Source organism: Phacochoerus africanus, chromosome 2 (assembly GCF_016906955.1).
Source record: "Phacochoerus africanus isolate WHEZ1 chromosome 2, ROS_Pafr_v1, whole genome shotgun sequence".
Lineage (NCBI taxonomy): Eukaryota > Metazoa > Chordata > Mammalia > Artiodactyla > Suidae > Phacochoerus > Phacochoerus africanus.
Genome location: NC_062545.1, coordinates 20,516,157 through 20,528,211, shown reverse-complemented (window position 1 = coordinate 20,528,211; position 12,055 = coordinate 20,516,157). Strand labels below are relative to the sequence as shown.

The 12,055-nt window shown below is 36.4% G+C and overlaps 1 protein-coding gene across 14 annotated transcripts in view; it reads left to right on the top strand.

Moving 5' to 3' along the window:
• The window catches only part of UTRN (utrophin), a 537,684-nt gene that overhangs the window by 493,931 nt on the left and 31,698 nt on the right, over nucleotides 1–12,055 (top strand). For all 14 annotated transcript variants that reach the window (XM_047770002.1, XM_047770001.1, XM_047770005.1 and 11 more), the window contains one exon: nucleotides 9,223–9,359. In XM_047770002.1, the coding sequence (XP_047625958.1) occupies nucleotides 9,223–9,359 (137 nt within the window). The remainder of the gene's footprint in view (nucleotides 1–9,222; nucleotides 9,360–12,055) is intronic.

The following is a 12,055-nucleotide window of genomic DNA, read 5'->3' as shown; positions in this document are numbered from 1 at the left end:
AATGTTTATAGATGTAGGAAGACTAATGGTGAATGAATTCGCTGTCATAATTCATGAAAATATTTTATGAAATTGATAATAAAACATTTATCTACAGCAATGAAGCAGAATTTTTCTTTTGCTAAGAAATGATTTTTTAAAAACCCTTATTTCTTCCCACCATTCTGTAATCCAAATTCGTATGTTTAATGTTCTTTCATTAGGCCCAATAAGAGTTCGTTTAAAACAAACAGCCTGACAAAGATTTTATTTAATCCCTGCCACCGTTGTTTCTCCATTCATTCAAATCCCATGTTTTCACGAAAACAGCTGGACTCTTACTTTGTTATGTGAAATCTTCTCAAATTCTTATGGCTTCCCCTCATCAAAACACATCATTATGTGGCATTTGCCAATAGCCCCTACTTCACCAGGTAGTATTTGATTCTGTGTTATCTTGTATTGTTTTCTATGTGGTGGTTTTGCCTCCTCAACTGTCTTTTTAACTCCTTGGGATAAGAATGACTCATACTTTTCATACTCTGCTTAGTTAATTCTGGTACACAAAAGCTAAATGTGCTCTTATCTGACATAATGAGTACTATTTACAAAATATTAAAGCTGGAAAGAATCTAAGAAATCATCTGACTCATCCTCATTTAAAAAAAAACACTAAGTCTTAGAGAAGGTAAGTGATTCAAGTTATTGGCATGGATATAGTAATTTAACTCCGTTTGGGAAATACGTGCACAACTTAGCACATGAGCAAACAGGTTTTCTGTTTTCTGTACGCTTGGTAGAATACTCCATTTGTTAGATACCTATTGTATACTAGGCATCTCGCTGGGGACTAGAGAAACAGAAAAAATAATGAAGGAGAAAAAGGGTCTTTATGTGGATAAATTCAATAGGGTATATGTAATTTTTTCAGAATGAGTAAGCTTATGGGTGAAGATAATGCTCGACTTTTTTTCTTGTCACCTGTGCATTGTTATGTTCTGTATGTTTGAATCCTTGGATTAACATTTATTTTAAAAAGTCATTACATTTTACAGTAAAGATGTTCAGATTTTAAGTTTCTTTTTTATTGGAATAAGTGTTTATGATCATTTAATTTCTCAGTGAAAACTGCCATAATTGGATCTTTTTTAAAAAAAAAAAGTCTATATTTTTGTTTGTAAATAACCAAATTTAATTCAAATTAGAAACATTTTTGCATGTTAGGACATATATTAGATAGTTCCTTAGAGAGCAAGGGTGATGAATTTCACCGATGATTTATAAGAGTTCATGCAACTGCTGACGGTGAGAAAGAGTTAGATAGGATTAAATATGAATGAGAATGGAAAACATTTGGAAGTGATCCTGGAGGCCAGCATGAGTCACCACAAGATGAGTAAATTGGCTGCTCCATTGCCGCAAGAATGCAGCTGAGGTTGACTGGCCAGGATTTGCAGTCTGTGACTCCATTATTGCTTAGTGGCTTTGGAATTAAAGATGGTAGGTAGAGTTGAAAGCCAAGGGGGTGCACGATTCAGAAGTGTTAGTGATACTGGGATTGATTTGGGCCATCCCCATGCTGAAGAAACCAAAGGGGGTTGGGGGGCTGGAGATCAAGATGATGGGGGCAAGAACAGGTTATTTATATGAAGAAGTAGGAGCAAGAGTCAGAAGCTTTGAGTTAGAGAAAGGTTTTTCCAAGTTAAAGATCTGGGATTGAAAGATGTTTTGAGTTATGATGAAGTCTGTGGTGTGGCCAGACCCCAGTGTGTGATAGAAGTGAGATATAGGGGGTTTTAGAGAAGAGATGGTGTTTAGAAGATCATTAGTATGTCTCTAGAAGTGACAGATGATAGCTGTGTCTGGCCAAGTGCAGTCAAAGGGGAACAGACAGCATGTTGGTTTTAGTAGGTGTTAAGACTGAGGCTAAGGGGAAAATGGTGTAAGCCTCCATTATTCTTGGCCTCTGATTGTGCAGCCCCTGACAGAGAAGACTGTAGGGGAGATGGTGTTATCGTGAGAGCATCAATATTCATTGAAGAAAAACATTGAAGTTGCAGTTATGAACAAGATGTAGGGGAATCTGTTCATAAGTTGAACAAAATAGATTCCACAATAAAGGGAAAAGAAAGGGTAATGAGAGGTTGTGTGCCTCTGATGAGAGACAGTGGCCCAGTCCATGTAGGGAAAGTGGGGAAAGTGAATAGAGAGGGTACTTACCCACTGGTACACACAGCTGTCAAGAACTGAAGGGTTAGCCCAGATAGGAAGGTGCTTTGAAAGTCATATTAGCTCAGGGATAAGGCTGAGATATATGTAAAATTTTATTGCTAGAAGGGTCCTTGGAGTTCCCATTGTGGCTCAGAGGTAATGAACCCGACTAGTATCTGTGAGGATCCCTGGCTTTCTTAGTGGGTCAAGAATCTGGCATTGCCCTGAGCTGTGGTGTAGGTTGCAGATACAGCTGGGATCCTGTGTTGCTGTGGGCCAGGAGCTAGAGCAGCTAGAGCTCCGTTTCGACCCCTAGCATATGCTGTAGGGACAGGACTAGTTTGTTCTAATGGTTTTGCTGAGATTTTGGTGAGAAAGGAAAAGGACAGGAAACAGCTTATTAAAAGCAAACATTAAAATAGATTTGTTATGCGTGTTCTAAGCAAGTGCAGGTTACTTTTGAAGCATCAGGTTCAAGCATGTTCTTGTCAGTATTGGTTAATATTGGGGGAAATAAAACAAAATTTCACATTTTCAGTGTTTTTAGAAAGTGCAGAAAAATTTGTTTCCTTCTGAAAGACAGAAAAGTTTTCTTTTTAAGGTTAAAAGGGAAATCATTCCTTTTCTTCACAAACTATATGTCATTGGCAAGAAACAAACAAAAACAAAAAGAAGAAAGGGAAAAACTAGAAATAGTTGTTTTGCACACCCCTCTCCATCCCTGCCAGCATCAATGTGTGCATAAGACTATAAACATCAAATATAGAAAACGCTGATTCATTCTTTGGAAAGCTCTCCATTGAGTTAGTGTAGTTTGTTTTTGGCAGTCTTCTTCAGATGAGGCTTGGGATGTTGGCCAATATGCTAAAAACACAGCATCATTGCTGTTTCTCTAACCTCAGCATCCTAAAGTGGTTTTGAAGTTCTTGCGCACCTTACATTGTTTTCCCAGTAAGTTGAGTGCAATTAGATTGTGTCGTTAGCTTTTAAGGTGATATTTGAACAAAATCCATTTACTTTGGATGACTCATTACCCTACTTATTCTTGATCCTTTGATGATTCTGTTAATGTTAATGTTTTAGTTGCATACTTTTCCATTAGAACTGGAAAGGCTCTGAGCTTATCTTACTGACTTCATCCTATCCATAGGATTCTGTGTATCTAAATGTCAATTTGTTGAAATCATGAAACTTACAGCAAAACTGAGAGGTTTGTTTTGCAGTTTTCTTTCCTTTTTTTTTTTTTTTTAAACCTTTTTTAGGGCCATACCTGTGTAATATGGAAGTTTCCGGGCTAGGGGTTGAATCTGAGCTATAGCTGCCAGCTAGATCTGGTGTTGCTGTGGCTCTGGCGTAGGCTGGCAGCTGTAGCTCCAATTAGACCCCTAGCCTGGGAACCTCCATAAGCCACAGGTGAGGCCCTAAAAAAGCAAAATAAATAAATGAATAAATAAAAAGTAAAAGAAAAAAATTCTTTTGGTCATTTAAACAAAATGAAAAACATGACAAAAAGGAAAGAAAATTAAATAACAATCATACTTTTCAATAGCAATCCTTTAAACCAAAAGAAAATGGAAGACCATGTTTAAGAAACTCAAGGGAAAAGTAGTCTACTTAGGTAGTATTAGTTCTATGAGTACTTCTTGGGGAATTTGTTAGAGACCAGGCTTCAGACAACCAAAGTAACTAGAAAAACAGCATCCCAAGGACTGATGAGGAGCATTGAACGTATTATTACCTGTGGAGCAAATGGGACAACCAGAAAGAGGGGTCCAAGATGGGACCGTCGTAGCTTCAAAAATGATAATATAGTTGACCCTTGAACACCTCAGGGGTTGGGAGCACCAACCCTCCAGACAGGAGAAAATCTTTAACTTTACAGTGGGCCCTCCATATCCATGGTTTGTGAGGTGCTATGGTATGCATTAAGCTTAAAAAAAAAATCTGTGTATGAGTGGACCTGTGTAGTTCAAACCCATGCTGTTCAAGTATCAACTGTAATTACGGTAGGTCAAGACTTATCAAATATATTGATCTATGAATTCATAATCATATTTTAAAATAATTTAAAACTTGGTCATCTTTGGAAGATGATAAGAAACCAGTTCATTCCAGGGAAAGTTGGCCAATAAAAGACAAATATCAAACATATAATCTTGCCTTTCCGGAATGAACTGTACTACTGAGAGACTATATAGATGAGGGGAGTATCTTTTAAATTTTTTTCCAACTAAAAATGAATGATAGAATATCACCATTTGAAGCCCCCATTCGATGGATGTAAGCATTCATCATGGAAGTAGCTAGGATCACACGTGAGAGATGACCAGGAGTTCTCTTGTGGAGCAGCAGGTTAAGGATCTGGCATTGTCACTGCTGTGGCTTAGGTTGCTGCTGTTGTGCGGGCTTGATCCCTGGCCCAGGAAATTCCACATGCTGTGGGCTTGGCCAAAAAAAAATTTTTTAAGAGAGATAGAGAGAGGTGACCAGACATCATGTGCCTCCTATAGTCCTGCCAGACACCACCTACAATCTTGTGGAAAGAGCAAACCTGAGTCTCATGCATTTTCTGGATCCAGCTACCAGTCTGCAGAATACCCAAAGGAACAGGCTGAACTGCACCACAAATATGCAACCAGCAAAATCCAGACTCTAGAAAACTCTCCAGGTCAAATTGCCTGAGTTTTCCAACAAATAAATTGCAAGGAAATGACAAGTATGGCGAAGAAACGTGGTTGATTAAAAGTGACTTAATATATCAGACTGTTAAAAATGAGCAAGACTAAGGGACAGACATGGGAGTGAAGAAACTTTTTAATATGCAAGGAAGTTATTATTAGTTATAAAAATGAGAATAATGGTTTTATGGAGGTAGGGAGGGGTTATGACTGGAATAAGGCTTCTGGAATGTCCAACAAAGTTCAGTATCGTGACTAGATGGCATTCACTGTGTAATAATTTATTAAACTATTATTTGTTGTATGTAGTTTTATATATCTGGGTTTATTTTCCAATTAAAAGGGTCAAAAAATAAATCAATCCAGTCACAAACATTTTAAGAGTGGTTATCTCTGTGTGGCAGAAGAGCTGGCTGGCAGTTTCAGTTTTTCTCCTTTTTCTCTTCCATATGTATTTTTTTTTCTAATTATACTTACACAGAACATGTCTTATATTTGCACCTTAAAAGTTATGAAGTGACATTTCAAAATAAAATTTTTTTAAAATCAGCCAAAGGGTATCTTATTAGTATTTTATTTAAAATAAAAGGGAACTTCAGAATGTAATAATAACTATTTTAGTCAATGGCTATGGCTTCTTTTTCTTGCAAAACTTAAAATTATTCTGTTTTTCTTGAAGAGGTGATATGGTGCTGGTATGTTGAAAAGACCCAGGTTTGCAGAGTTTCTGTTGTGGCTCAGCAGGTTAAGAATCCGATAGCATCCGTGAGGATGCGAGTTCAATCCCTTGCCTCACTCAGTGGATTAAAGGATCCGGCACTGCAGCATAGATCGCAGATATGGTTCAGATCTGGCATTGCTGTGGCTGTGGTGTAGGCCGGCAGCAAGTCTGACCCATAGCCCAGGAACTTACATATGCTGTGGGTATGACCCGAAAAAGAAAAAAAAAATAGACCCAGGTTTGCAAGAGCAGCTCTCTCCTTACTGACCTTTTGGGTCTGAATCCTTGAAAACCTAGTGTCAGTTTCCTTATGGATCAAAAAGTGATGATAATCTCTCCGCCCTTGATGGTAAAAAGAGAAGCAAGGAAAGCTATTTATAGGGTGCAGACTTCTGTGCTGTGTTTCCCTTGTTGCATCTAATGAGATCTACAAAATATTCTTACTGCAGTAATTGAAAACCAAGTCTTTCAAGAAATGCGTGGATAACATAAAATGCTGGCTAGTCATGAACCATCCTTTTAATTTAATCTTCATATCATGATACCAATAGTTGTTTGCTTAAAAAAGAAAAAGAACAAAGTATTATACCTAGCATGGAGACAGAGTTGAGTTTGATTATATTTGTTATGCTAAGTGGATTTTCCTGTTTCACTTTCTACCAAATAGTTGCTCTAGCACCTTAGAACAGAGAAATAATTAGGTATTGTCATTAGATAGCAAATTAGATTTGCAGGTAATATTTTAATTTTTTCAGAGAGAAAATGGGCATAATTCATTTTCAGGGCTCTATCCCAACTAAAGAATCGCATTTCTCTGGGATGAATTACTTTCCCTTTTCCTTTTAATATTGCACGAAGTTTACAGCATTAGACAATTTCATGCCCTTAGATTACAACTCCTGGTGGTCATGTTTTCTTCAATAAGCATTCGTTATATGAGAAAGCAGTCATTTTTTTCTGAGTATTAAATTTGAGCATTATCGGAAACCCCTGCTATTAACTTTTTGGGAAGCAGATAGGTGTTTTTTGTTTGTTTATGGGAGAGAGAAGTGGTTTTGGTTGGTTGGTCGATTTTGCTTTGTTCTTCAGTCTCTTGAATGTATCTAGCTAAGGAGTGTGTGAAGTGGAATTGGATTTGTACTTCTGAGTGATGTGTCATTTTTTTCCCAAGCCAAAGTTCACATTAAAACCCAAATAGAGATGAGCCAGAAGAGCATTAAGTGAAAGAAGCCAATCACAAAAGACCACATATTATGATTCCATGTATAAGAAATGTCAAGAATAGACAAATCCATAGAAACAGAAAGTAGATTAGTGGTTGCCAGGGGCGGAGGCAAGGAGATGGGGGTGGAGGTGGAGGTGGGGGTGGGTATGATTGCTCGTGGGTACAGGCTTTCTTTTTGAGGGAATGATAATGCTCTAGAATTAGTGGTGATGGTTGCACGATGCCGTGGGTGTACTAGTAAGCACTGGATTGTGCTCTACCCTGGCTGAGGCAATTCGGATAAGTGCCTTGCCCATTTGGCCTCTTCTCCTACCCGTCCCGCTTGAAGCCGCCTGAGTTAAAGACCTGGATGTGACTTGAAAACCACTGGCCTGTGCTTTCAAAAACCTTTTTATTGCCAAATGGAAATAGACCAAGTAAAAAGCTGGAGGCCATTACTTCCTTATCTCCCTGTATATTAACAATATGTTAAGAGCAGACGCAGAAATAAAATGGGTCATAAGTGCTTATTCTTGCGTGGGGCCTTCTTTTTGTATTTCTATTATAGAAAGCGTCTTGCCTTTTTTTTCCTCTCTTTACCAAAACATTCAGGACAAACATGTGGATCTATAAACTTAATGACCCACAGTTGTGATACCCACTGCTAAAAGTCCAAAAGTCCTTTCCAGTAGGTAATCTATCCTTTTGGCTTCTTCTCGGTACCAGACATGTGTCTCTAAATATTTCCCTTTCACTCCCAGCTGTGTTCTGCTACTCTCTCCTGTTCTGCCTGGTTAGGGTTTAATAACCCCAAACCATCGTCTCATAGCAATCCTTTTCCCTCTAGAGTGCCTTCGATTCTTTTTTTCCCTCATTAATAGCTTATTTTTTACATTTTATATTTGGGAAGGTCTGTATCTCTGCACCTGCAGGTAATATATAACTTTTTCTTTATTATTCAGGGAAGGATTTGACATTGTGGGTCTGATAGCAGAGCATAGGGATAAGATGGGCTCTGCTTGCTATACATATTCTTTTAAATAAATTGAAAAGTGATGTACAAATATCTTGGGCTGATTAATGTTTTCTCTCTACTCTGCAAGCTTAAAGAATCAAAAGTGTCTTTAATTGTTTACTAGAAGACATATTATGTGGAATGGGAGCAAATAGAAAGTCGCAAAACCATAAAAAGTTGACCCAGAATTCCATTGTTTAAAAAATACGTCTTTTAATTTAATTAAACATTTTAAAATAATTTTTTAATACAAATGGTGCTGTGCATGCTTATTATGAGGGAATAGACAGACTGGGGAGGGTGCAGGGCTGGGGAGAGCAGACGGCCCATAAGGCAATCTAGTTAGTACTCAGTTTATGACTATAGAAAAGTTCTCTGGCTTTGTTCTGTAAAGACATTGGAGTAAGGTCTATCTAATTGTAGACAGGACAGCCAACTTGGAGTCCGATGACCAAGGTTTCAGTGCTGTTCTGCACAGATAAATATTTTAAATACATTTTCAAAAAGACTAAGGTTGATGTCTCTTTAACATATTCCAAGTAAAAACAAGGATTGATGATAGGAAAAAACTGAGGCTCAGAGAATAGCTGATGGAATGAGATGAGGGGTGGGGTTGGGGTAGATTTCAGCCCACTTTACCCTAAATGATTCGTAACTAATTGTCTTGAAATGCTTTTTTTAAAAAAAGGTCATATTTTATTTTGCTATTACTAACTTAGTCCATGAAAATTATTGTATGGTTGGGAAAGAACAAAGAATCTGAATATTCCTTGCAGTAGAGAGTGCCAGAGTGCAGTGGAGGGTATCAGTGTGCAGAGTAGAATACCAGTGTGCAGCGTAGAGAGTACCAGTGTGCAGTAGGGAGTGCCAGAGTGCAGTAGAGGGTACCAGTGTGCAGTGTGGAGTACCAATGTGGCCATTCTCTTCCTTCCGTGTTGCTTTCTCTTTTTCCAGACTGTAATTTAAGCTGGCTGGTGTGAAGTCAGTATAGTCTGTACATAGAGCTCACCCTCATTTATCCACCTTAGTTAAAACCATATAATATCCAGAACACTTCATCATCACCTAATGATTGATAGCAAATTGCAACGTATTTAGGGAATGGAATCAACCAGTAGCATTGCCAAAACTAATTTTACTTTTTGGCCCAATTTTTAACATATTGGGGAGATGAACGACTTAGGGTTTTTTTCTCACCAGAAAATTTAAAATTGTAAACCAATTGCTAGATATATTTAATGATGAGTCCTGATTGCTATGTGTTCTTCATGACATTGTGTGCTATTCCAAAAATACATAAAGCTACTGAAACTGTTGTCATTTAATTGCATCAATTTACATCTGCTCTAATTTAATTGTAGATAGTTGTCTCCTTCATTTTAATGAGAAAAGCGTAATTTTTTCAACCTCATAGACAACATCTGGGGAAGATGTTCGGGACTTCACAAAGGTGCTGAAGAATAAGTTCAGATCAAAGAAATACTTTGCCAAACATCCTCGGCTTGGCTACCTGCCCGTCCAGACAGTTCTTGAAGGTGACAACTTAGAGACGTAAGTTTAATTTTAATGTTAACATTTCTGTATGGTCTTACATCTACTACTTTTATTATGTTAGTGACAAAAGAGAAACTGTCTGAAACCAAAAAAGAATTTGTGTTTTCATAAATGTTTCCTTTTAAGAGAGGTAAAATAAACTTGGAATCAATCCTCACAACAGGAAATTTGACTATTTACTTTTGACAGTGTCACAGCAAAGTTTCCAAGTTTAATTTTGCATATATTCCTAAACTTTAAAAATATGGGAGTTCCCTGGTGGCTCAGCAGGTTATAGATCCAGCACTATCACTCCTGTGGCTCTGGTTGCATCTGTGGTGCAGGTTTGACCCTGGCCCAGGAACTTCTGCATGCTGCGAGTGTGTCCAAAAAAATTTTTTTAATTTAAAAATATATGTAATAATATGTCAGCCTTTGCAGTGGTTATCTCTTTTACTCTTAAAAGTACTTAAAGCAAATTGTGGTATTAAATGCTCTTTCATTATTTTATTTATTTTCCATTTTCCCCCCTGTGGGATGTTTTTACTATTTATGTTTTATACATATTTTATTAATTTTTAATTTAAATTTATTATTATTACTATTATTATTAATCTCCTGCTTCAGATATATACCTATACTGTAAAATCTCACATTACATTTCTAATTTCTTTTTTCTTAAACATGAAGACATCAAAATGAGATAGCTCTATACAATACATGAAGTAGACAAAATTTCCCAAAATATACAATTTGAGTTTACAAACACGAATGAAATGATGTTTCAAGTAGCAAAATTACTACGGGATTATAAAGTAAAGAATAACAATCCATAGCTTGAAATGAAAATGAAATTTTACAATGAGCCAGAAGAAATACAAGAACTAATTTTAAATTACTAAACAATTATATATTGGGATCAAAATAAATGTGATCTTTGAATCCCTTTTTAAAATATCAGCATAAATACTCCTGCCAAGGCAATTTTCTTGTTCTTGAATCTTGGGGAAAATTAACTTTTATTGCAAATTATCACCAGAATGTATAGTCATAAAAAGTAGTAAAGTTCTATTTACAGAAATATACCCTCTCAAATAACTGCAGAAGAGGGGCTCCAAATGTGAAGTTTTCTACCTTATACTGTGGAGAAAATTGTAGTAAGAAGTATAAAAACGTGTTGCCACTTAACCTTCAAAATTCATAGTTCATTTTATTGTGTGTATGAGAGATATTGTGACAGCCCATGTCTCAGAGATGCCAAAATAGAGGGATAGACTGTATAGTCCAAAATTTTTTTTTCCATATAAAATCCTATAGACCAGGGGCTTTGCTGCATTTATGTACAATTTTTTTTTTTAACTTGTTGAATTGCTAAGAAGTAGAAGGAAGACCACAGCCACATCATAGTAAGTATTTTTATCCCTCTAAGGTAATGTCACGGGTGTGCCTACAGAAAGAAATATACTGCAGCTGTATATGTAGATGAGTCCAAAAATACACATTTAAAGCATACAGAAATATTCAGACTCTTTGATAACTTTGCTTGACATCAGATTCTTACATTAAGATATATGCCTCCAGTCATTTTTCCTGTAGTACACTTTAGAAGAAATTTCACTTTAAAGGATGCTATTCAAATACTTAAAATCCATAAGGAAAGGTATATTTTTGATTATTTCTTTGTTTTATGGGTAGATTTTTCCCCCTTTCCTTCAAAAGGTATATGATAATACAATCTTATTTGTTTTAGCATCTAATACATAGTTTAGCTATGCTGAACAACTTCTAATAAAGACAAAACTTTCTCTTAGTATCAGATCTAAGTAACCTTTGGTATAATTGCCTGAACATAGAATTATCAACAGTGCCTTTATTTAAAGGATAATTTTATAGGTTTGAGATAGTAATGTGCTTTCACTCTTTGGATAAACCGTTGGCATTTTATGTCCCAAATAGCTACATTCTTCATATGAGTCATGCAGATAGATAGATCTATTATACTCCTGAGCAATTTTGATAATTTGCCTTTCATTGTCAAAATAATCACTGACATCAATCATTCTATTCTGAGTGACTCCACTAAAGTTAAAAAGAACAGAAAAGCATGCCAATAATTTTGTGCTGTGATTTTTGGCTGAAACTCTGAAGATGCTTCGTTTCACCTAACACGAATTTACCAGCATTTTCAGTGAGAGAAAAGCAAGAGAAAGAAGAGGAGTGTAAATCAGATGTCACACGATCCTTTTTGAAAAAGATTTATGAGCTACTGGCTAGAGTGGGCAGGTTTTCCTCCTTTTTTAATCCTAGAACGTGTTCTTGAAGTCGGTATAGTTCATTTTTCTACTAAGCTGTTTCCAGTACAGGGCCACTTAATCTTCTGGTGTAACAATCTATGTGAGTGGGTAGTAAAAAAATTTGATTTCGTTTATACTCCTATTTGTGGGAGGAGAACATTGGAGAAAAATCAGTGAAGTGGTAAATGTGTTGAAGTTATTTATGAAGCTGATTAGAATTTTCTTTTGCTTCTTTCTCGTTCATCCCTGCAAAATGTAATCTTATCCCATATCCAGTTATTATTACACGTGAATGTATGGAGGGGATTTATGGGGAAATTAGTTATTACTAAAAGGTAAACAAATCCATGCTTAGGTTTGTTCGATTAATTTTATAACTACCCACTTTTTTTTTTCCAAAAAAAGAAATCAAAATAAATG